General features: G+C 38.8%; 1 protein-coding gene across 1 annotated transcript in view; it reads left to right on the top strand.

Moving 5' to 3' along the window:
* ST6GALNAC3 (ST6 N-acetylgalactosaminide alpha-2,6-sialyltransferase 3) overlaps window positions 1-26,193 on the top strand; it is a 209,982-nt gene that overhangs the window by 95,615 nt on the left and 88,174 nt on the right. The window contains 1 exon segment of the mRNA XM_032696869.1: window positions 2,037-2,231. Coding sequence (XP_032552760.1) covers window positions 2,037-2,231 — 195 coding nt within the window.

The raw sequence follows: 26,193 nt of genomic DNA, 5'->3' as shown, positions 1-26,193 counted from the left end.
TCCTGGCCTGGATCAGGAACAGTGTGGCAGCAGGAGCAGGGAAGTGATTCTTGCCCTGTACTCAGCACTGATGAGGTCACCCCTTGAGTGCTGGGTCCAGCTCTGGGCCCCTCAGTTCAGGAAGGACATTGAGGTCCTGGAGCAGGTCCAGAGAAGAGCAACGAGGCTGGGGAAGGGACTGGGAGCACAAGTTGTTGTGAGGAGAGGCTGAGGGAGCTGGGGTTGTTTAACCTGAAGAAGAGGAGGCTCAGGGGAGACCTCTCACTCTCTGCAACTCCCTGACAGGAGGGTGTAGCTGGGTGGGAATTGGGCTCTGCTCTCAGGCACCAGCAGTAGGACAAGAGGGCTCCGTCTAAAGCTGTGCCAGGGGAGGTTTAGGTTGGATATCAGGAAGAAATTTTTTACCGAGAGTGATCAGCCATTGGAATGGGCTGCCCAGGGAGGGGGTGGATTCACCATCCCTGGAGGTGTTTAAGATAAGACTGGATGTGGCATCAGTGCCATGGGCTGGGAACCACGGCGGGGTTGGATCAAGGGTTGAACTTGATGATTTCGGAGGGCTTTTCCAACATGATCCATTCTATGATTCTGTGATTCTCACTGTTGTCTGTGTCCAGAAACGGAACCAAAGCATGGCAGCAGTGCCTACAGGCCTTGTGTGTGGGCACAGGTCTTGTGTGCTCGTGTTCAGTGAAACTTTGTCTTTCCCAATATGACCTCTGTGTAATATCGTCATTTCTTCTGTGCAGCATTTGAATTTAGTGTCTGCAGACTGTCAATGAACCTCCAGGCAAAGAACACATTCATCTTACATGGTTGCAGTCAGAGTTTGTCTGCTGTCATGTAAAAAAGTGGTCTTAAATGTGCTGCTTAGTCTGATATTGTAGGTGGGCATTGGGTGATCAGATTCTGTCATCCAGCATTGAGTGTTATGTAGGCCCTTAGGCAAATAATTATTTCCCCCTCTATTTTCTGTATATTTTACTGTATGCAGGGATAGAATTACATTCAGTAGGGTGATTAAACTGTGGCAAATTAGGTAAACCTGGAATGTAATTAAAGTACAGTAAAAACACCTGTAAATGAAAATTGTTTCGTTCCCTCAGGGAAAATGTAAAAATAATCTTTGTCATGGAGTGTCGTATCTAGAATCTTTACACATGCCAACTAACGTGTTTGTCCTTAAGTATTTGTCTAGAAGTAAATGACGCAGTATTTTAAAAATAACTAAAAATTAGGAGAACATCCTAGTTCTTACGAGTTCTTTTCCTGCAGACTGGCAGTTACCCAAGGAAGAAGGTGTGATCTTTCTGTGGTTACATTCACTGGTCCAACCAAGGGGATAGTTTAGAGGTAGAAGGCAAAGGCTAAATAGATACAGGCTTTGGGTCTGTTACATTATTAACAATGGAGCTCATCTTGTCCGAGATAATAATGTTCCACTTCGTAAATTCATGAACCTGGAATGAGGCAGAATGTGGTGCTGACTTCACCAACCATTTATTCTAAAATATTTAAGTTAGAGTATGAGTTCTGTTGCATGGAATGATTTAAAATTAATGCATATAAGTACAATCAATGATCATAGTCTTCCCAATAATTTGTGTTTAAACTGGTGCTGTAGGTGGTATTTTCCCTTTGTGTATTTGTCATGTCTAGAACACTGATGATTGGAATGGGGACTTGGTGTGGATGTTTATGTAAAATCTTAATTCCAAATACAAATAAATTTAAAGTTGATATATGTTTTTTGGAACTTAAAAAAAACTCTCTTTTTTTGGTGAGCAAAACAGACTAATTTTCAACCAGTTCTAAAATAAACTCTCAAAACCCTCTGAAATGCAAATTTATTGAAATAAAACGGTCCAGTCACCTGTCTCCTTGTGCTCCTGCAGCAAGGTGACTACCACAGGAATAATTTCACATAAAGCTTTCTCGAGTGTTTTTCCTTCATCCTACAATAGAAGAGATGTATTTTTTTATTAAAACTGACTCTTAATTTTAATAATTTATTTCCTTTCTTCTTTTCATTGCAGAGAAAGTCCATTGTTGCTGTGAGTTTCATTGCAGCTTTCCTCTGCCTGATCATCGTCCGTCTCACAAATGAAGTAACTTTCCCTTTGATCCTAAACTGCTTTGGACAAACCAGTGTCAAGTGGATCCCATTTTCTAATGGCCAGAGGCATCCTCTGAGAACTCACTATGGATATATAAACGTAAAAACACAAGAGGTAAGACCTGGTATCAAGAGCACAGCAAAATGGACCAGTAGACTTCTTTTTTCTCTGATCCCATATAATGCTTTCCTACCATCCTACCCAGTGTGAAAACTGAAGCCAGCAGTGTTGCTGAGCAGAGTGCTACCACTTAAATGAAATTGTTTTAAATTTCTATCATGTCTGCAGTGGAGAGAGCAGTGAGCTGGCCTCAAGTCACACTTGGTTGCAGTGAAAACTGATTATTTAAACAAGCAAAAACATTTTCAGATTAATTTCAATTTCAATCCATATAACTCAAAGAAGCTTTTCTTGTGTTAGTTGTAATTTTGCTGGATTCCCAAGGAAGAAGTAGTTTATTTGTGTTTGTATGGGCATGGAAGAGGAAAAGGGAGGGATTTGTGAAATGAACATATGTGAGTGTAGAAAATGTATAAAGCTAGAAGTTTACTGGATTTTTCTGAAACTATTGCACTAACACATGGTAGCTATTTCAAAACCAGGTATCTATTTCCATTCTGTACTTCAAATGCATTGACCCTGTATCTGCTTTGCAAAATACTTGCTCTGTGTTAAAAATAATTATTGATGAAATTAGGTTTTCTAGGGACTCCTGCTTTAAACTGTCTTAGTTGTCAAAATATCTAATGCACTGGGTTTTGGTGATGGTGGTGCATTTTGCTCAGACTCTTCCTCGCTCTGTCTAATATTTATAACAGGTGGAAACTTGCAAAATAGGGTAACATAAATGAGTGACCTCTTTCTAAAAGTTATTCCTGATCAGTCATGAGAAATACTGTCAGAATTCTACTTACTGCTATTTATTTTCTTTATAAAATTGCAGTTTATTAATGAATGAAATTCGTCCACACAACAGCTTTTATAGAGAATGAAAATACTTTACCACTTTCTGATATTTAGTCCTGTAGTGTATTGGGGAAATCAGTCATTATTCTACCTTAGTGGGTTAAATATGAAAATCAGAATGAGAGGGAGGTATAGTTTTTAGGAGGTAGCTTCTTTTAAACTTCTGTAGCTTTTGATTGTTGTCCATGTAAGATATAATACACTGAGTATTGGAGGCCAAAGCACATTATCTACAAAGAAGACGGACAAGCACCTGAAAGGAAAACTGTCTGGGGTGTGAGCTGTAGTCCCAGGGAAAGGAATGGGAGGTGCTGTTGAGTTCAGAAGGGCTAAGGCTTCATCCAGCATCTTCATCCCTGCAGAAATGAGAGGGCAGTGTGTTCTGCATGTCCCTGAGGTGTTGCCACAGTACACACATGGAATCTGAATGAGGCAGAGCTGCCATGGTCACTTGATCCCTATCAGTCTGAACTGATAACTGGAGAGGAGAGGAGCATGCTAATCCATTTTTATCCACATTGCCTTCATCAGAGGTTAGAAGTAGCTTGTGAGAGCCTTAATTCATTCTTAAATTTGATAACACACTTGGAAGTTCTAACAGTAAATGGAAATGAATGTCCTGAAAGTTGGTGACCGGTATCGATTAGTAAGACATTTGTCTCAATTTTAGCTTAGGTCATGAAGGACTCCTTAAACTTGGTAATTTTAATTGTTTTCCCTCTTGTATTTGCAGATTACATTAAATATTTGCTAATTAAAATGATAATGAAGAAGCTGAACATGGCTTGCTTATTGTGAATGCACTGACTTCTGACTTAATTATTCCCCGTGCGAGGGAAGTTTTGTTGTGCTGCCCCTGTATAGAGCTCATGTTCCTAACACACACTCATGGCTTTCTCAGACTATGATTTTTGAAAGACAGATTGCTTTGTAAAATAAGCATTTGTGCATTATTTGTATTAAAATGGCCAGCAAGTATCAATTGTTCATAGAGATTAAAAACATAGGTTTCTCATTTCTTTATTTTGTCAAATGTGTTGAATGTCTGCTCATTTCATAGAATTAAGATGATATTTTTTAGGGATTTTGTGCTTCTATAGTATGTAAGATAACAGAAGGTCCACTCCATGAGTGCAGCTAATGCCCCAAAAAAATGTGGCCAAGTTTTTTGCAAAATAGGACAAATGCCATCCCATCAGTGGGCAAGGACCAAGTGGTGAGAAAATGATACAGTAATGAATTATCAGAAAATAAAGTGATGGAAGGGAAGATAAGGAGAGAAGGCTTTTAAAGACATGAATTTTGGCATTTTCTTTTATCTTTTAGTGGCAAAATCCTTCTCCACCTGTTGAACGTGTTCATATTCTCCTGGAGTGTCCTTTGAATCCTGTCACCCCTCTGGGTCCTGTGTGTCTTCTGCTGTGTGATAGCGCTTCCTCCCGTTTCTCAACCATGTCCAACAGCCTTCTTCTTTTCTTCATGTTGTTCTCTGTTCTCCTTTGCCTGTTCCTCTAAGTCTGCAGTCTGAAGTCTGGCTGGAAGCAGCATGCCAAGGCTCTGTAATCTCAACTTGTGATTGTACTTAAATATTAAGTACAGGTCAACAACCAGAGTAAATAGGGTAATGTACCACCAACCCAGTCAGTCATCCAACGTGACAGTTAGAAAATCTAGATGAACTACTGCTCTGCCCTCCTGTCCCTCTATTGTATACTTACTTTCTGAAGAAAAAGGAAAACCAAACCAAAGGAAAGAAAAAAAACCCAAAGTTTATTCCATAGGAAAAAAAAGTTGAAGTTAGGAGGAGCTGTTTCTTTTGGGGTAAGGCTGAATGGGACAAGACTTGAAAAAACTTTATGAAATGATGGAAAATCAGTTAATTGGTGGTTAAAGCTAAAGTGATCAATCATTTGTAAATGGTGATATGAACATAGTGTTTATCTCAAGTAAAAAATAGTGATGTGGCTGTTATTAGATATGATCAGAATAATGCTATAAAGACATATTTCAAGGGTGTTCATGTTTGATTTGACAGTATAATATTGGGGAATTTTATTATTAAAAAGTCTGAAAAAATCCAAGGTTCCTATAACTAGATTGTATGGGAGTATTTAATATAAAATTGCAAAGAGAGACATAATTAAGCCTGTACATAATACAGGGCTGTTGCTATGGTTTCCTTGATTTGTAACTATAGCAACAGCTTTGGAAAAACTGACTTTATGTACAGTAAACATACTATATTTGAAATATAAATAGATGTGAAGTGTTGTACTATACTGGGCCATTATGTCTAGACAAATCTTAGTTTCACTTTTGAGGTATTTCTGAAATAGATGATTCTTCACCTAGAAAGTTTGCATCTAGGACCTGCCCTCACTCCCCTCAGCAGAAGAGGATCCCACAGTAGCCCTCTTTTCCTTGAGATTTGTGGGAGACTATGACTGCCTGTTTTGCAGTATTGCTCTTTTGCTCAATACAGGAATTTTGACCTTTCAGTGAAAAGGAGGTGTGTGAGCAAGATGACCTTTCTCTCCCTTATTTCCTCCACTCTGTGCCCATGGATTTTTGGTGATAGGTCCATGAAATCCACCTTTAGAAATGTCATGCCCATCATGTGTTAGTTACTTTTATCCTATTCCTGGTATTTTTTTTCCATAGAAAATATTAATTTGATACAACTCCACAGTGGTTACCTAATTGAAACCTATTGCCATTTGAGTAAAATTCACCCTGCACGCTGATGTAATGATTCTTTTTGTGTATCAAAAATGGGCAAGGAGATAAAAAGAAGCAGGGAGAGAAAATATAACCTTCCTCCTTCTTTCATACCACTCCTACTCTACAAAGAGTTCTGGCAAAATTAATGAACATCATGTATTTAAATTGCAGCATTATGACATCAATTTAAAATCCATTAGCAGTTTGAAACTTTATGCTAGGCAAGTCTAATAGTGTTCTTGGATATTTGATTGTGCTTCCTGAAAGGTGAATATTGAATAGATTTTTATTCTACCATCAGTATTAAAATAATATAGCATTTTCCTACATACGTAAAATCTAAAATATAGCTGCAATATCACTTGAAACATAATTATAAGAAGTATATTCAAGTGCTGAACAAAGATTAAAACCGTTCTTGGAAAAGGGTAAGTTCTGAGATGACCTAAAATCCCTACATTAAACTGCAGCTGTGAGATCTAATGGCTTCATCTGAAATGAATTCTGAGGGAGCAAAGAGCCCTTGTGTCATGAACATTGAAGAATCTCACAGTACAGTGATGAGCATGAGATAAAAGGAACATGCTTTGTAGCAGTTCAGATTTTTTAAAACCCTGTCCTAACTGAAAAACTCATCAACACACTGTATTAATGTTGAAGAAATAAATTGGGATCATATGATCACATACCATTTTGTCCCCATAACCTGAACAGACCTGTATACAAGCATTAATTCTCACCACTTGTGGCACACACAGCCACGTGTGTGTGCATGGACCACCTAAAATCTGGTTCCTTTTTCTTCCTTTTTGCCAGAAGTCTGTGGTGGAACTTGGCTGAAATGAATGGAGGTTTCCACAAATGAAATATCCCAGATATGAATACAAATAGGAGAAGGCTGCAGGCCTTATACATATTTGTGCAGTCCTTTTTATTTTTTTTTTTCCATCGGAATAAATGCATTTAAAAATGAGAGCACTTGAAGTTTAGAGGAAAACTAACATAACATGCAGAAATGAGATGTGCTCTCTGACTGTAAGATGAGGCACATACCATTTCAACATTAGCAAAAGCACAGTTGTCAACGTGTTGGAAGTAATCATGGGATGGATCCATACCAACCATGAGAGAGCACATTCTTACAAAACTTGAACAATTAACTTAAAATAATTCATAAGAAAAGGGAAGAATGTGCCTGAACGTTTTTAATATTAGTTTCTTTCCAGATATGGGAAGTAAGAAAAATTTCAAAAAAGACTGAAATTTTATGTGACATACTAAAAATATGTAAAGATACAAATCATCCTGGGAAGGTTTTAAGTTTTTGCCTCTGTTAGTAATGGATTAGAACAACACTTACTGTGAAGAGAAACTTGGAGAATAGCTCTGGGCTTCTTGTCAGAACAGAAGGTACCAGACTGTGAACTTGCACTGTGTGTTCAGCTGACTCCAGAGGTGCTTGGTTTCATACTCTTGTTGGGAAAAAACTGGGTCCTAGAGAGGCCTAAAAGCTGCATGAACTCACTGTGACAGAAAGTTGCTTTAGTATTTAATTTCTGACACATGGATGACTTCTATCCTGTCTTTTCCTTTGGGATCCTATTCGTTGTTACAGCTAAGAATTCATAGGATATTTTCTTAAGAAAAGGTCATTTGTTTCATAGTGATTTATCATTTATATCTCTTCTGAGACACAGTTTTATATCAGTTGCACAGTTACATCATTTCAGCCTTAGAAATCATGTAATAACAGTAATAATAATGAAGGACAGCTAAACATGCCATATATTCTTCTGGATGTTTTTCCGCTTCTGCTTTTTAAATTTTCAGGAGCAAATCTCCTGGTAGGTATTGCCAGAAAGATTGGTTACATACATTTTAAATGACAATTACATTCTGAGAGACATCCATGTGGTGGGTTGTTGGTTCCTGTCCCCTCACCCCTCTGTGTTTGCCAACTGTACCAGAGCTCCCATTCCTGGCTCTGGGAGCCATAGGCACCTACTTGGAAATAGAATTCCTGCCAAAGACTTTAACCACCAAATGAACAACTCCAGGAGCATATCTTATATTGTAGAAATAGATCTCAATAAACAAATTATCACCAGAGTCCCCACTGCTCTCTTCCTCTTTCCAGCCCCCTTTTTGCCTGGAAGAAGAGAGAATGTTAGAATAAGCTGCAAGGTCCGCTTGAAACCACTCAGGCTGTTATGAACCTACAGGAGGGGAGGCAGCACAGATGATGTGTGTCCTCAATGGAATAACTCCTGCCAGCTCAGCCATTTTCCCTCTGTATATATGGAATTAGCTTAGGTTTTTAAAGCTGCCCGACTCTGCTGGTATCTCACGAGGAAAAAGTCAAGTGCCAGGATAAATATATCAAGTATTCTATACAGAAGAATTAAATCTGCTCCACACAGAGCCTCAATGTGATGAGTCAAGCAGTGCTGCCTGTGTGGCAGCTCTGCCTTTTTTTAAAAAATAAAAAAAAAAGACTAAGGAACTTGAGCAGAGATTACTATCAGCCAGTGAGCTGTGCCATCAAACTCAATCCTTAAAGAATCTGTGTTGGTAGAAATAAATGTCCGCGATGCAGTCATGAGCTGGATTGATCTGCTGAATGGAGCTTATAGGTGTATTGCAAGAGGTGCCTGGTATCAAAGATTTGCCATCCACCTTGGTTATAGGTAATTTGCAGAGATTTCTCCCACCTTCTGAGGATTTTTTACTGCTTCTGAAGGGAGGTTTACATCAGTTGGTGTTAGCCTCCCTATGAGAAGGTGCTTGTTGTGTTTTCCATGTGAGAAACGTGAACAATGCCTCTCCAAATGAGAGACACGCCACCTGGAAAATTGTCCGGACACCACCTGGAAACAGAGGAAAAGCTGAGGTGTTGCAGTTAGCTAGCTTGATAGAAAAGCTTCTGTCAGTAAAATTTGTTTTAGTTAAAAGGCAGGTGGACCAGAAAAAGTGAATGGACTGGTAAAGAAAAGAACAGAGAAGTTTGGTGCAATGGCATTTGAGTGATACCAATCCACTGAGGAAGATAGGAAAGATGGGCTCGCTCTTGTAACGAGCAGATGAGAGTGAGAATTCTGTCACCATGACGTGATTTCAGCTTTAGTCAATAATAGTTGCCAAATAAAGGATGGGCTGATTTGTATTAGTGGCAGGCAGGGTGTTTTCTTGGTGTTCCAGTTCATCCACTGGGAGACAGGTGCCCTCTCATTTACATATCTTCCCACTATTGCTGTTTTAAAAATTAAGATTCCTTCATCAAAAGAAGCCCAGTGACACCTCCTGAGCTTATACATGAAGTCCTTTTCTCACAGAGACTCAAGGTATCCTTTGCAGCAAGGTGTTGCTAGTTTTGACTGTGGTGATGGCAGCTAAGGTACACTTTACACCGGTCTGTAAAATACACCACAGAGTAAAAAGAGCTGGTGAAAATGGAATTTTGCTCCTATAATTGTTTCTGTGCAAGGCCTTTCTGCTGGCTGTGGCAATCAGCGAGTTCAGCTCTTTGAGCTCTTGCCCAGCAGAGCTGTTCTGGCAGAGATGCACAGCACTGAGCTGACCCAAGGCTATTAATAGTTCCCTGCAGGGAAGCAGTGCTCCAGCCACACACGCGCAGTCACACGGACGCGCGTGGGTGCACATGTAAACACAGAGCTGGAACTCGCTCGAGGGACAGACTCCTCACACTGACAGTCATGCAATTACTAGTTAGCTTCAAAGCCACAACCATCTTCCTTGAAAGCCTCTGCTTTCCAAGTTTGCTCCCGTGGCCATCTGTCATAGCCTGCATTTGGCACCTCCGGGTTCTGCTGCGAGGCTCTGTGGATTGACTGCTCGGTTTTGTCTTTTTTATTGTTCTCCGAGTGGGGGGGAAGGTTTCTACCACAGAGCCTTTTTCTCTTAGGCTCTTTGTTAGATTAAATGTGAACTTAAATGCATATTTGAGCTGTTAATCTGCGCTATCTGCTCTCAGACCGGGCTGAAACAGGTGGACTGGTGTAAGTGCTGCACAGAGAAATGAGCTTAGAGACCCTCTTAGAGCAGATGCAGATTGTACCAGCAATAATTGCTTTTCTTGGGTTAGTCTCTCTTGTCTGACTGACTGCATTAGTCCATACTACCAAATACGTGTTTTTTGCTCTGTAAGAGTCCTGTATGACTGTCATATCAAAATCTCATGCCCCTTACTGGCATTACTGTGCTGGCAGTGTGTGCATTTTAGAGCTCTACTTAGTACTTTTACAGTATCTGTTACAAGGAGCTACATTTTCTGTGGGTGTAGCTGTAAATTTTGTCTACTCATCATAAATTGTTTTCAAAATTGCCTCTAAACAGTAAATGATATTGCCACCAAAAAGTTCATGGTAAATTATGTCCATGGGGCTGCACCCTAAAATGAAAACCAATTCAGTCTGGGTAGGGCAGGAGAGAGAAAAATGAAGTTCTGTGTTACTTGCAATATTTCTTTCTTCCATCTTTATTTTTCTTTCTCTCCAAACTGATGTATTTTCCATATTCAGCTAGTCAGAGATTACAGTAATCTGTTGTTTCCTGTCACTTAGAAAAGCAGTTGTCATGCCCATTCGATGACTAAATACAGTGCCAAATGAAAATCTCAAAACAAGTGCAGAGAAATTACTAGAGTGATTTTAGGGTTGTCCTCTTAATAACAACGACTCATCCTCCGTTTTTATCCCCAACCCCAGGGATGAACATTACTGCCTTTACCCTGCTCATACCAGTCAAGTCCCCTTTTCTGCGAGTAATGGCATAATTTTTTGAAGTACAGCTTCTTGAATTTGTCTTTAAGAGTTTCTTGTAGTCAAGACCCAGAGCTTTGGATTTTAAATTGATGACAATGACACCAGTCTTAGATCAATATTTCTCCAGGGGGCAGAACCTGCTTTGCTCCAGTTGGAGACTACAAATAGCCCTTAAGGGTCTTGTATTAATATTACACCAACCAAAGTGCAGGTTGGTTTGGGTTGATTTCCCTGGTTCTAGTTCAGTGATGCCACTACCCTCCCTCCCTTCTACCTTTTTCAATGCTGTTGCCTAGATTCATGTTGGTAAAGAAAAAAAAAAAAACAATTTCTAGAGGGCATCAAGTTGAAAAAGTGTATTTCTAAGCTTTCCTTCAGATGCCTTCAGACTCCTATGAAATGCCTGACTGCATGCACAGGAATCACCCCAAACTAGTGCCAGGGCAGTACACCGAAAGCTGAGGTCAGCACTGGCAAACACCTACAATGGAAATTAAGTATCAAGGTGAAGGATAAAGTTGGGCCCTTAGGTAAGAACAATAACCCTATATTTGACCACATTACAGTATATTATGGAATTGATCAGTGAATGACAGTTTCGTTCTCAGATGTCTCTTGTGTAATTAATTTTATTGATTTATCAGCATTTTCCAGCTTAAAATACAGTTTCTCCTGTAATTTTATTTCTAGCATGTAAAAGTTTTGTTATGTCTGTCCTGTCTCCTGTCAGCTCTTCCTTTTTAGAGCCAATGGGCATTGTCCAAAACTGCTGATTTTTCTTAAGCTTCCTCTCTGATTTGGCTTGCCCTTAACTGCCCAAAATTTCTTTCACTAGATAGTAAGATTGATTACCTCTTCCCCCCAAATATTCTGCTACTTAGAACAGCTTTGAAGGCATAGATTGGGGATTTACAGGATAAGAACTGCTCTTAAGCCAGGCTATTGCTGCGTTCTGCACAAGGCTTGATTCCTAATGGAATCAAGGTGTGGCCCAAGATGAATCATATTGACTCAGTGTTCTGGTGGCAGGCTTTGTAAAAGCATCTCAAAGTAGACTTCAAACCAGAAGAACCTGTGGCAAAATTGTGTCTCAGGTCAGAGCTCATGTACTTTTTAAAGTTTCTTTCTGATGTCTTTCCAAGCATAACTTCTTTTTCAAACGGAGTGAGCCCCAAAAAAGTTTATTTGAAGCCATGTGGGTGTTTCCCAAAGGCTGACTACAGGAGCTTTTCAGTGTTTCCAAGGCTAAACCAGCTCTCTAGTTAGAAGCCAGAAAAATGCAATTTCTCCAACACATAGCAGATGGTACTTCTTCATTAATCAACTCCATGACAGACCTTCAAGGAGTCCCATAGGACAGTGCCTGAAGGTAGAGGGATTGTCCTCTGGGATCCTCTGTGGTGGTGAGTTCACTCTGGGGCTATCCTACTTATTCTGCTCCAGTTGGTCCTTGGTGTTGAACGTGCTTGTCATCACCAGTATCAGTGACAACTGATGGTGCTGATAACCGTATTGTAAGGCAGATAATGATGATTAGTGTTGATCTTTTACTCAGAAGAGTGTGGGCAGAGGAACAGGCTGGAACTCTTATGAGCTAGCCTCAATTTCTGTCCTGTTGCTGACATGGCCCAAAGTACTCTTCACTGCTTCAGGATCACCATGTTTATAAAGAGCAATCATGTTTATAAAGAGCAAGTAACATTTTTTGATCAAGTTGCTTCTGGCCATGTTCAAAAAGTAAAATGGGGGTGATTGCCTGTCATAAAATGATTGGGAATCTACTATCCCGGATAGATTATCACTTATTGCCATTGTATTACAGCCAGAACTTTATTGTCAGAACAACAACAAAACCAATCTTTGCACTGCACTAATGCTTTATTCTGATTGACAAAGGATGAGGGAATCGAGGTACTGTGACAGCAGTGTTGGCATGTATTGTATAATGATATATAGCAACTTCAATAGATGCCATTAATTTCTACATGAATTCTGTCTGTCTTTGATAAGCATGTGTAACTCCTAATAAATTATTTTGGAGCTGAGCACAAGCATCAAGGAGAAATGGACTTTTGTAGGTATGGAGGCTGATGATAGCTGAAAATGAGAAGGCAAAGCTGACAGATAATTGTAGATGAGATGTCATTTTCAAGCAATGGATGGGGGTGATATTGTTTCCTGTTTCAAATGAGTTGCCACCTCTGCTGGCCGCAATGTAAGGTAAATTCTGTCGTGAAATCCAAATCATTTGCTATGTAGAGGCTGTTGATAATCACATAGGAACCAGCACTGTGGAGCTCCCTCCACTTGCTCTTAAATGGCTTGCTCCCATTCTGGTGGGTGTTATCCACTCTTCATTTCCTGGGGAAGAAATGGCCCTCTGTGAGGTCGTTTATCTGAATAGCGCAGAAATAATTTTCTGCAAACATAACTATTACCATAACAGAACCCTTAAAAAAAAATTACAGTGACACTCTTGAGTTTTCTGAGATTAGAGTCTTCCTTTAAGGCCTCTATTTCCTCCGGTATTACTTCCAGTCCTGTTCACTGAAACTACAGTGCACGTCTACCACAAATAGCATGAATAATGCATGTATTTTTCTGGTCGTTTCAGTGTGTGCTAAGTAGTTGCATATACAAAAATAAAATCTAGATCTGAAGAAAACCAATTGGCTGCTCATCTCCCTGCTAGTATGTGATTGACCCATATTCCACATTAACTCAGGTTTTAATCTCCCTGTTTTTATAGTTACAATTCTCAGGCCTTTACCCACATCCCTCAGAAAATCATGTAGTAGACTAATTGTTCACCACTTGAGTAGATCCTCAGACTGAAATACGGGAAATATTACAGCTATTTATACCTCTTCATTTGCCTCTTCTTTAAAGATCCTCAATGTTTCCGCTTCTTATTCTCTTTTTATTTCCAGTGTACACAGACACTTGCAGTTTCACCTTAATCACCATGTTATCAAGCAAAACCCTTCCTTATTTTTCCTAATTCATCCACAGCAAGAACCCACTTCCTCCTCACTTCTTGCTGCCTCAGTTTCCTAGAAGTCAGTATGGGATTCAGCTCTAATGGAAGAGAGGAGATGACATAAAATGTAACCTCTGCTTCTAGACATCAAATTACCTTGGATTCTTTTTCCTGACATGGCTTGGATCTTTGTTCATGAGATGAAATGAATCACTTCCTTGTTTCCCAAGATGTGCCCAGCTTGTTACTTTCCTCGTACTTTTACACTCTTGCTGCAAATACCATTTATTTTCTCTTGAAAATTGTTTGGAAAGATAAGTCAAATTTAACAAGGAAAAGATGAGGCCGGTTAAAACTGTTTAGAACTAAAAGGCAAAGCGATTTTTTTTTCGTTGGTTTGTTGGGATTTTTCTTTGTTTGTTTCAGTCCCTGTGAGAAATCTCACAGTGGTTTGAGTCATTCTTGAAAATAGGATTTTTAACCATCGTTTTTTCCCAGTGTGCAGTAGCTTTCTTGCAGTTTAAACGTCCTTATTCATTAGAGGAAGAGTTTTCATAACGGATTAACAGAATGGATCTGTTAAGAAATTAGGGGTTTCGTTTTATGTTCAAAACACCTGCTTTGTATACACATTTGTAGTTCTTGTACATTCAGATTAATTGTCCAACTATCTAGGAAGCTGTATTCTGAATTCCTGAAAATGCCTCTAGTAATTTCCTTTCACTCACTAAGCATGTCATTTTTCTTTGAAAAATTTAGTTTGTCTAGCAAGATCTTTATAAACATAAATACAATTTTAGCTACTGCATATCACTAACAGGCATTTCTATGTTAGATGTGAGTGAGTAGGTATTATTGTATAATGCATCTTAAAATCTGTGAGATTTTAAATTGCTAGAGGATTCATTTTTGTTTCTTTCCAATATGAGTCTCTCTCTCTCTCTCTCTCTCTACAACCATTAGTTATTTCTGGATGCAATGAAGTATTTGTCTACCTAAGGATGTCCAAGATTTCTATTACTGTTTTGTATTTGAGATAGGATAATCTTTAAAAAGTGTTCTACACAGGGGTAGCTCTGTAATTTAATGATTGAGGTGATTTGGGAGGGCAGATATGCTTCTAGATTGCATGTGTAGATTTGCTCCCAGTATCACTTCAAGCAAAACCTCAGATTCTCATGCTCTGTGGAACCTCTGTGTCAGTCTGCAAGACTCCCTTCCTGTTAATACATCTGGTGTTTTGTGAGGTTCACAGCCCAAATTCTGTGGCAGGTCACGGCTCCTTGCAGTAGTTTAAGAGCAAAGGAGACTGAAACAAGGTGAGGAAACATCAGCATATATTCAGCTTATTAGCTTACCCAGCCTTGTGCTCAATGGCATTTAAAACCCTCGTGTTTTGCCCCATCATAACTGAACAGTTTATGGTAATCAGGAGTGTTTGTGGCTGTAATATAAATTCCAGTGTGAAAGAATGCCCAGTTTCATTTTGCAGCAGAAAAGGGACTTGACATGATCTTTGGGCCATAGGTAATAGGTTCTTGAAGGCTCAGTGTTACTTTCAGCAAAATGCTAATCTGGCAAATTGGTACATTTAACAGTCATCTGCAAATGCACCCTTTTGTGTAATATGCAGTTGATTGTAACAATTATGGATGCTATTTAATGGTGCCATCCTTAAACTTTCCTGTGTGATACTATCTAGAGAATTTGTTACTGATGAAATCATTACAGTGGTATAGGAATGAAATAGGTTGCTGCTGAAATTACTCTCAAAATCTAATTGTAACTTCACTGGAATTTTTCCCATGATGGATGTTAAGTATATGCGTATTTCTTATTTTTATAGAAGCAGCAATTTTATTGTATGCTTAATTTTATTTCACTATCCACTATGTATATATTAGGCTTTGCTTCTCATTTTCAGTTGTGGTCAAATAAAACTTTAGTCCAATTTGGCTTTTATCTGATATTCTTTCATTCTGAATGAATAAAGCAACAATAAAGCAACATATTTCCTTTCTTGAGACTTCCCTAAGATTTCTTAAATTAACACAATGAAGAGCTCTTTTTTATTAATACCTGAAATGCTGTAAGTCCTCTCAGTTTTCTTGTGAGGGCTTCCTTGGAAAGAAAAACATGTTTTATGATTTCTTGCCTGCAAATCAATTCAGATTCCTTTTTTTTGTTGTTGTTAATTTTTTCAATCAAATCTCCTGTTGTACCCAAAGGTTTCTTTATAGGCTTGCGATTCCACCATTTTTGTTTCAGACAGTGTCTAGTTTAGAAATAAAACAAACAAAAAAGAGAAATCTTCTTGCATGTTTATAGTCCATGAAGAATAGGTGAAATCCTTGGCTGTAGTAGTGTGACCTCCCAAGTTCCCCAAGTGCAGTACACCTCGCTTCCCTGCACTGTTATCTCTGTATTGTTCTAGCTCTTATTAAAACATGGATATTTTACTGCCTTCAGAGCAACAGCCTTACATCCATCAGCAGTGTTCCTTCCTTGTTTCTGCTCTTGATCTTACAATATAGGTTGATCCTGCATGGATAAAAATGCCCATGTCTGTTCATCAGATTCGGTCCCTGTAGTCACAAAGCAGGAGATGACCGCCAACCACCACTTTAGTCACCAGCCCTAGAATCAACCTGACTGCTGGGCTCAGAGAAGAATGATGCAGAAATAGCTTTTATTTCCATGCTCATGTTTTGTGCATTTTCTCCATCTTCCCAAAGCAGAGGACTGACTGAATGATACCTGATTTGGTAATTACTGCAATTTTCCGTCAGGAAACTGGAAACTCATGAATCCACGTTTCTAAAAATGTATGAGTATATGCTACCTCTGTAACAAAATGTATTTATGTGCATTTGAACTCTGTATTCTCATGTGCTTAGAAGTGGGCTACCCTATCTCCTAAACAAGACAAAGCTTTTGCAGGAGTAAGGAGGAGAATATCATTGGCATGGTTTGGGTAGTCTCATGGATTTCTATTATTTTGCTTAACAATTGCTTCCAAAGAGTCTCAGATACCTGAAGCTATTTGTTAGGAGCAAATATTTGTTAAGACTATTGTGCTTATATTGTCCTGCTGCTGTGAAAATGGCCGTGGATTGTTACCTTTCACCCAGGTGGTCCCCACTGATGGCAGAAATGACCTTGATTAGTGGCTCATCTGAAAGCAGGCAGCTCTGACTGTGTGATGGCATCCCCCAAACGCTCAGCTGCAGTGTCAGCATTGGACACAAGCCCCATGTCTCAGTCAGAAATGTGCATCCCTGACCTTCTAGTGCACAGGCAATGGTGCTGCCAGCCGTGTTGTGCTGACAGGCAAAGGACTTGTTTTTGGAATCCAGAAGTAAAGAAATTGAGCTAAACACAACACAGACTTCTACTGATGAAAAATGCAGCAATAAACCCCAGACAATCTTACCTTCGGTTTCCGAATTATTTTCTTTTCCAGGTTTCTGGGAGTAATTTGCTTCATTAATGCAGCGTGATCTATTTAAATTTTATCCCAGAATGAGTTCTTTTAGCTGGATAAAAGCCTTTGAAAAAACCTGATTTTAGTCACAGTCACAGCTTTAAATAGAGCAATTCTGGTTCAGTGGCAAAGTGGTGGGGTCAAGGTCCATGGTCTGCACTTTTCTAAGTGCTGTGTATGGATTTGCATGCACACAGCTTGCGTTAGCACTAACACAGTTTGTGCATGTGGCCCCTGTGCAGTAGTTTGGCAATGTAGCCCTCAACAGAGAAGATATTTACAGCACTGATGCTCATGTGGGAAATATGAACAGCTGTGCTCCAAACAGAAAACACACATCTGAAGTAAGACGAGCATACTGAAAATGATGTCCTGGCAGTTAACAATTTTTATTTATTGCACACTGCTAGGCAAAACTGAAAGGAAGTATCATTCTTTCAGGATTAATATCTTTTGCAGAGCTAATAGGAGGAAAAAAACCCTGTCATCGGAAAAGATTTTTGCTGATTATAATATTTTTTTTTTTTGCTACAGTTCCTGTAATGTTGGTACAAAAGAAATATAATTAATAAGTAAAAGCTATGTCACTCTGCTAATTATGTTTTACTAGCAGCGAGATGGCCTCTTTATACTTTTGAATACTGAGTTGAAATCATTCCTCTAGAGCATATATTGGCATGGATTTTTAGATTTTAACGTTTTAAATTTTCAGTTCTAATTTCTCAGCACCTGCTGTGTACAGAAAGTGAGCACCTGAGAAAGGTATTATCCATCATACTGTTATAGGAACCTTGTATTTACTTGCACAGTGTCTAGAGCTGACTGGTAGATAAATCCACATCAGGTTAAGAGGACTTTGCAAAAAGAAATGTTAATTAATTTCAAATTTGACTGATGGAGTGTGTGCCAATGCCTCAGATTTCCCCTGCTGTGCTTCCCTGGAACTGACCTGCCCGTCTGTCACCGAGTCCCTGCCGGGTGACACCTGGAGGGTTGGAGGTGTAGTTCCAGTGATCCCCATGCTCAGGGAGCAAACAGAGCTTTTGCAGGATGTATGATAGTTCTCTAACTAAATGGACCCTGCTAAATACCTTACTTTCACAAACAGTTTTACATGTGGAGAGGTTTGGGGTTGAGAGGTTTTTCTTTCAGTAACACTGATATGGCAGAGCAGTTCTTTTTTGATATCAGATATCAATCCCATTTGCAGATTGGGAAAGGGAGACCTTGAGGTTGTCATTTACCCAAGACATAAAGCAGGTCAGTAGCAGGGCAGACCACAGCTCAGGCCTCCCGAGTCCAAGACTACAGATTTTTACTGTTCTGGTGGGCCAGTGGGCCTGTATGTTCAGGGAATAATTTCTATTGCCAAAAGGAGAACTAACTGGTGGGTGGAAGGCACAAAAAGCAATTTAGAACATAGGCTTGATAAATACCACTTAATTAGTTTACGTATGAATTTTGGAACATGGCCATCTGTTAGACTCCAAATTTTGGATGCTTCTTTAGTATGAATATTTTATTTCTTAATGACATATTAGTTGTCAGGGTGAAATATTATTTTTCCCTAGAGCTAGCTGAAAAAGGTTTCTCCAATAAAAATCATGATGTTATAATTAAAAGAGAAAAATACTGTGACTACTGAAGTAGAAAAGTGGGTGTTTCTGCTGCCACCATTACTGCTATGTTAGTTCAACTGACTGAAATCCGTGTGGAGAGACAGGAAGGTTCTAGCCCTGCCATGGGCAGCACAGCTGTCACTCTCATGCTGTGGACAGATTTCTTGGCTTTTTTATATGCTTATGTACCTTTGAAGCTGACGCAGTACCAGTAAGGTTGCAGAGTCAAGGCTCAGGAACCGGGAAATGCCGTAAATAAAATCGCTTGTCCACTTTTGATTCAGACCTCTGTGACGTATCCATGGCTGTGCATAACAGGACAACTTCAGACTCATTCATTGTCCAGATTTGACCATTTCTGGTGCCAGGTGGAGATGTATAAAGAAGTTGCTAGGACTGCTGCCTTATTCACTGAGGAAATGAAAAGGTGCGAGGGATTCACACTACAGGAATGGAAGGCAGGGCTGTGACAGTTCAGCATTAATGCTAGCTGATAGATTCTATTCTTGCCTCTGTTGCAGAACTTTCATGTGATTCCAATCTAATCAAGCCATGCTTTTACTAATTGTGTGTTTACTTCTGAATGCTTAGTTTGAGACCCTTGGGTCTGATTTATGAAGCACTGATCTTTCGCAGAGGTAACTCAAGTCAATGAGAATTATTTGAATATACAAATTACCAAAGAATTCTAATTGCTTCAGGTTCTCTGTGTCAGTGAGTAAGTGCTTCTTAATTTAATTTATAACTTTCACCTAAATTTCTCAGACCCCTTCTGTTGAAGAGGACTAATACAATGTTTTCCTGTCTCTCTTTAGAATGGTATTTGAGAAGTGAGGAGCTATTCTAGGTACTGAATGACATCCCAGGCAGGAATTAATAAGTCTCAGAGCAGGGTGTGAATAGTGCCCAATAAATGAGGCATGGGGACACATTGACTAATAACAAGAAAACAAAGGCATTGAGTAGCTGCTCATTATGTCAGTCAGTGCAGGCAGGGGTCCAGTGGAGGAAATAGTAGGTGGTCGGGTAATTAAAGATAGTATCATAATGCATGCACACAAGGTTGGCCAATTAGGGCTGTGCAGCAACCCTAATTCTGACACTTCCCTAAATTTCCAATGCTTGATTTTACACATTTGATGTTCCCTAGCATATTTTTGGTGTATTTACATATATACGCTCCCCCATTGCCTCCTTCATTGCCAAACTGTTAATTAGGTAGAACTACTGAGAAATGCAGTTGGATAAACAGGGGTTTGCAATGAACCTTGGATATCGTGCTGCAGAGCAGGAAACTGCAGGCTGTCAGAGCTCTGAAGGGTTTACATCAGTGATGATGAATTTGGCTTCTTTGCTTAATTATTTTAAGAAGTTAGTTATGTTTCAGTGCAGTCTCTTTTCTTACTCGCTGTATTACATTATTTCTAGTTCTTCTACATGACTGGTGGTGTGGATGAAACATCTTTTAATGAGAATTGTGTTTCTAAGACTCTTCTCCCTTGAGTGTGAGCAGTCTTTAGTTATGGCCTTCATTTAAAATAATAATTTTATTCACTCATTTCTCCTTTTGGAGACTTATTATCTGCAGCTAATACTTCGGTTCTAAAGTTCAGCTTTTTAGTTGGAATTAACTGGCTGCATGATTTGGAGCTTTTTGGAATACCAGTGAAGAACAATAAACATAAAAGTGGAAAAACTGAGAGACTGGGAAAGAAGAACGAGAGACAGGAAAGTAGATAAGTTTTATTGAGACTTTTTGTGTTGTGCATGCAAATAAATTATTACAATGCCTCAGTGGTGCTTCTCTCCTGAGCAGTGCCACTACAATTGCACTGTAAGTGGTCTACTGGAAGTAGAACTCCAATATTGTGAAATAGGCCCTCACTTGAATACCAGTCTGGCCAAGTGTTGAGCAAGGGCCTTGTGCAAAGGGACCACTGGTGGTGTTGGTGATCATCAGCATCAGTAATAGCATCAAAATGCAAACCCAGGTGATAGATACAGAACTAGAAAGCCAGAAAAAGCTCATCCTCTTTTCGTCTTGCCCTCTCTAGATACTCATAACTCAATTAGTTTCTTTCCCTTTCCTAAGATTTTACCTGACATGAAAAACTGTCATCATGGTGACAAGAAACCATGGATGAAGGTGTCTGCATTATGTATCAAGCCATGCAGAAATCATCTTTAAAGCACTATTTGTACTTTTTCCAGAACCAGTTCTTGGACTTAGAGTGAGATGTGCTATAATTAAACATTGATTCACAGGAATGAGGGAATTTTTTTTTTCTTCTTTGAGGAAATGAATTTTAGTAGAGTCATGGCATAGTATAACTTTGTTTTTTACGTCAGAAAATAAGCTGCAAGTAACCTTTTACTTGCACTTAGTGCTTAATATTTATTTCAGTTTTCCAGTGGTATTGTCTTTAGTGCATCTTTTGATTGTTTAGCATTTATCAATTCAAAGACTGTGAAAACCTTTCACAAAATACCTGAAGTTGTGGTGGAAAGAGACAACGAACTCTGAAATTATATTGACTCTTTTATTGCAGTTTTCATATCAATTTTACCAGACTTTTACCAAGCTTTCTATTCTTATAAATCTCTCTCTTTTAGAAACTGTATGGAAATATTTGGCAATTAATTATGTTATAGCATAACCTCATATTGTGAAGTCTTTTGGAATATTTTTTTTAAGACAGGTTTAGTACAGGCTCTGACAGTCTTGGCATATATGTAAACTACAGAAGTTTTTCAGAACCTTTGTTATTTGAGCTCAAAATCTGAATTTTGTGACCCATTTTTCACTTTTCTAGTTAAGGAGTTGTAGAGTCACCTTTTTCTGTCACCCTGTTCATGTGAATTAAAATCAGAAACACGGAGAACATATATAGTCAGATGATAACAAAGAAGGATGACAGGTCAAACCAAAGGACGTGCAACTTGTTCAGAACTCATAATATCATCTGCTGCTACATTTGGGCTTCTTCAAGAAGCTGTTCTTGAAGTGTCCAAGTGCTTTCACCTTACATTGTTTAAAACTTGCTATCTCAGATAGACTAGTAGCATTTAAGTGCTTTATACAGACAGAAATGACCTCTGTGAGCTCCTTCTTTCTCTCTCATACTTGTTTAGCAAAACACTTCAGCTCATGCTTAGCCCCAGATATATTCAACAGGAGCCTCATCCAAAACCAGATAAAGACATTGATTTTTCATGTGTTTTGGAATGGATCCCAAAGCATTTAAGCACATGCTAAATTCTGTATTGGCTGAATTACCTCCAATTTGTAATAGATAAAATTTTAAAGGGAGATAGTCAATGCATGTACACTGAAGGCAGTGAAGCTAGGAGACATTTATACTGCATGAGGATTCCCTGAATTCTCTTTCATTCTTTTTTTTCTTTTTTTTTTTTTTTTAAACAGTTTGCTTCTACCACAGAAACCCATGATTTGGGTTGATTTCCTGCTGTATTTTTCATCCACAGTAAGCTTCCTTCTTTCCAATAGCAGGATGCTCACTAAAGTATTTCTAACATGGTCCTACTCTGCGATGGTTTCAGAAGTGATGTCAATTGAAAATATACTGTACAGGTGGCTTATTGTTTAATTTATTATAACCTTCAAATCCTTTCCTTCTAGGTGTTGTGCTGTTCATTCCTTCCTTACTGTTCTTTCCATACTGTTCTTTCTGAACCCTTGTAAAACGTGGGTTTAATTTTCAAAATGAACCCGGATATGTGTGGTATTTACAAATTTTGATTCCTGGGTTAGGCTGATACTTATGCATAATTGTAAATTTAACAAAAAAAAAAACAATAAAACGAACGAACCAACCAAAATAATAGAAGTTGGTCTGTATGAACTGTTATCCTTCGTTCTTTCCTGGTTTTGGTGCAATCTGGTGTAATTACCTGCACTGTGGATACAAAGAAGATGATATTATTTGTGTTTTGGCACTGTAATACTTTGCCAGTCTTGTGTAGTGATTGCATAGAGCTTGCTGATATTTTGTCCCAAAACTATGATTTCAACTTGCAGCAGTTTTGCATTTAAAAGCAGCCAACTGAGATCAGCTCCCATGGACCTGAGTCTTCCTCTTCAACTTTCTGTGCAGATACGACTTAATACTGGTTTTATGCAAGCAGTAAAAAACAATAAGATACAGTTTGCAGAGATGAAAATAGTGAAGGCTTGTTTTTTAAATCTATGTGCTATTTGCATATCTAAGATAGATATGCCCATCATTGACAGAAACTACATGTTAAACTGGAAGTTACCCCATTATGTCTGAGGAAGGCCCACTGGCTAGAATAGAGGGTTGCAGTTCATTTATTTCTCCTTAGCAGAAATTTTTACTATCCTTTCTATTTTTATGTTTGACTTTGTTAGATACCCTGATTCATTTTCTTTGTAATGGCAACAAATGGTATAAAAAAGCTTAAGTGGTTCTAGTAGGTACACATATGGCACTACACATACTCTACAGTAAAACCTTGAAATGTTCTTTTTATAGACATCCTTGCTTCCTTGTCTGTGGAAAGATTTACAACCAGCTCTGTTTTCCGTCTTTCTCAATGCCATACTTTCCCACTTTAGGAATCAATCTGTTAGATGAAGCAGTATCAAATCAGTTTTTGAGATCCAGAAAAAATATGTCTAGCCTTACACCTTTTTCTTTGCTGAACGGTGAGAGGATTTCAAGCAAGTTTTTTTTACATGTGGTCTTCCTTCTTTTTAAAAAAAAAAAAAAAGACAAGCGTTCATGACTGATCTTTCCTGTGAGCAGAGCTCAGCTGGGGTTGATCATTATATTTTTCTGGAAAGAATTTTGTTCCACCTTCTTAGCTCTCACCCACCCCAGTCAGGTATTTATACCAGATTTTTGAACCGGACAAAGTCTTTGTCTTGCCATTAAGTGCTGTCAATTCAGATTTGCTGCCCTGAGCCAGGATCCACGAGGTACATTTGCTAACTTTCTTTTAGACTTTGACTCCTTATGGCCTCTGCCGTCCGTGCCTGCCTTCTGCCTTGTTAAACTTCTGTTCCCATTTCTTCCTCCCTGAATCTGTCTGGGGACTCTCCCCTTAGGAGAGAACAAATGTTGCACAGCACAAATAAAACTGCACAAAAAGGAATGTTTCCTCAAACTGCAATACTTTGGGATTTAGTGAACGTAAGCAATAACTCACTGCAGGAATAACGCTATTGATTGAGAGAGGCCTATTCAGAAGGAAGCGCTACTTAAGGTGACAACTATTGGGCTTAGAGTCCAAGGGAGTGTGAGTTATATGCCATTTGTTATGCATTTGCTCCAAGACTAGAAAAATTTATGTTTCTTTGACACCTTTTGTTTCTTTGATAACTTATATTTCTTGATAAACTTGATATCAGAAGTAACCCCAATGGCAACTCCACCAGCTCAGAAATGGATATGGCTGCCAAAGTTCAGACTCCTAAATTTGAAATGAACCCACAGACAGACTCAGCATTTTCCACTCCGTGCTGTTTATTGCTTCTTTCATTACCCTTTGTCTGTACTCTTGCATACCCCTTTAACAATACCACCTGTTTATAATGAAGGTCTTTTAAAAGTCCATCTTGGTTTGAAGGATATCTGTATTTAGAACTATTTCTCCTATATCATGCTTTTGGAGAACAGAATTGGTATTTTTGTGCTCAGCAACAAGGATAAAAGTAAAAAGTGCCTTTATAAACCAGAAGCAGTATCTTCCTTCAGCACAGCAGGTTTTCAGCAGAAACTTCTGCAGTCTCTTACCTTCTTATTTAGATCTCTCTGTAGTGGTTTACAATTCAAAGCACAGGTTTCTTATTTCTGCCACTGGCATAAATAGCTTACCCAGGCTTATGTTAGTATTAAAGGAGAATGAGGTACTCTGTTCCTTTTCCTTTGTGTGCATAAGCAGACTCATACAAAGTTGGGTGTGGGTTTTGGATTTTTTTCTTTTTTTCAGTTAACTGTGTTATAAATTCTGGGCATAGGAGTAATCCTGCTGAAGCAATAAGTAAATAAATAGTGGTCTAAGGGTTGCATCTTAGAGAAAATCTCAGCATCATTGTGCAGAGTAGAGTGACCTTGTTGTGCTCTTACGTTTCATATTTACAAGTGTAAAGTCAAAGATATCACACAGAAAAAATGTGGCAATCTGATTCTCACATCCCGCTGCCAATAATTGAAGCACATCAGCACTTACAGTCTTTCTCAAGCCTATACTTGTTGTTTTGTCTTATAACGTTTTCTTCCATTGTAACAGAGCCCTTGGTGTGTAGCTGTGAACGTGGTTCTGTTCCAGTGAGCTCTGGGTGATTGCAGTATTTGCTTCCCACACTGGAAATGTTGTAGACAGACAAATCTCTGTCAGGGAGAGTCATTCAGTGCTTTAACTCATTTGCAAATGTTGAGGCCAGTCTGCAGTTCTCTGGACAAGTTCAGCTGTAATGATGGATGTGGGAATCTACTGCAGCAGAATCTCTACATGTGCATTTCCACAAGTGTTGGGGTTTCTTTGGTGATATACTGAATATCACTGATTCACAGTACCTCTGTGATGCAGGGGGCATCAGAGATTCCACACAACACACTTATGTTTTATCAAGGGTTATTGCCATTGGAACCCCATATCTGTTTTTACAAGTGATACAGTTACTTGGTTAGCATGTAAACTTGCAAGAGCTTGGAACTAAACAACACGTGAAATGCAAATTTAATCTGTGGGTTTTTTTCTAGACCGGTAGGCTCATTCACCTCACAGTAGTTTAAAACACTCATAAGTACATTTTTATTGACTACATTACCAAAGTTTGCTGTCACAAAATAACATTTCTTTACCATAGAATGTATATACTGCCTCTGCAGTAAACAAACATATGTTTGCCTTCACAGGAGAATCCCACCAAGGAACTTGAGAACACTGCAGGCTTAGGCTCTGTATGCAGAAACTTTCTGCAGAAGGTTCCTTCAGGGCTTCATTGCCCTTGAGTAATTTGTGGCATCTGATTCATTTTCCACTGGCAGCTCTATATGAAGATGATGCTAACAATATGGCAAAGATTTTGGAAAAGTGTCAGTGAAGAGCTGAGCAGAAACATGAGAAAATGCACACCCTCAGACTGACTTTAAAAACAACATTCTTTTGCACAGATAGAAATTCTTACTCTTGAAATACACATTAAACCTGCAGTCAGTGTAGACATATCACTTGTGATATGTACATCAGGCAACTTTTTTAAAAGTAACTCATACAAAATATTATTTATTTAAGTGACCTTAAAAGCAGGTTCTAATTGCTTAGCATTTGACAGAGCTTACAATAGAAAAGAATTTGACATCCTCACTCACGGTGAGTGGTACTTTATTCCACAATTACTCCTATTCTTCCTACTGGGGAAAAAAAAAAAGGATGACAAGTCTAGAGCTATCATAAACTAAGAAGAAATACAGCTTTTACTCAAAGACAGCTTCATATCTACTGTTGTCAAGAAGCAGGGTTTGCTAGGAATGCTTTG

The sequence above is a fragment of the Chiroxiphia lanceolata genome, chromosome 9 (genome assembly GCF_009829145.1).
Source record: "Chiroxiphia lanceolata isolate bChiLan1 chromosome 9, bChiLan1.pri, whole genome shotgun sequence".
In the NCBI taxonomy this organism is placed as follows: domain Eukaryota; kingdom Metazoa; phylum Chordata; class Aves; order Passeriformes; family Pipridae; genus Chiroxiphia; species Chiroxiphia lanceolata.
The sequence above is the reverse complement of the archived record's forward strand: the minus strand, read 5'-3'. Positions and strand labels throughout refer to the sequence as shown.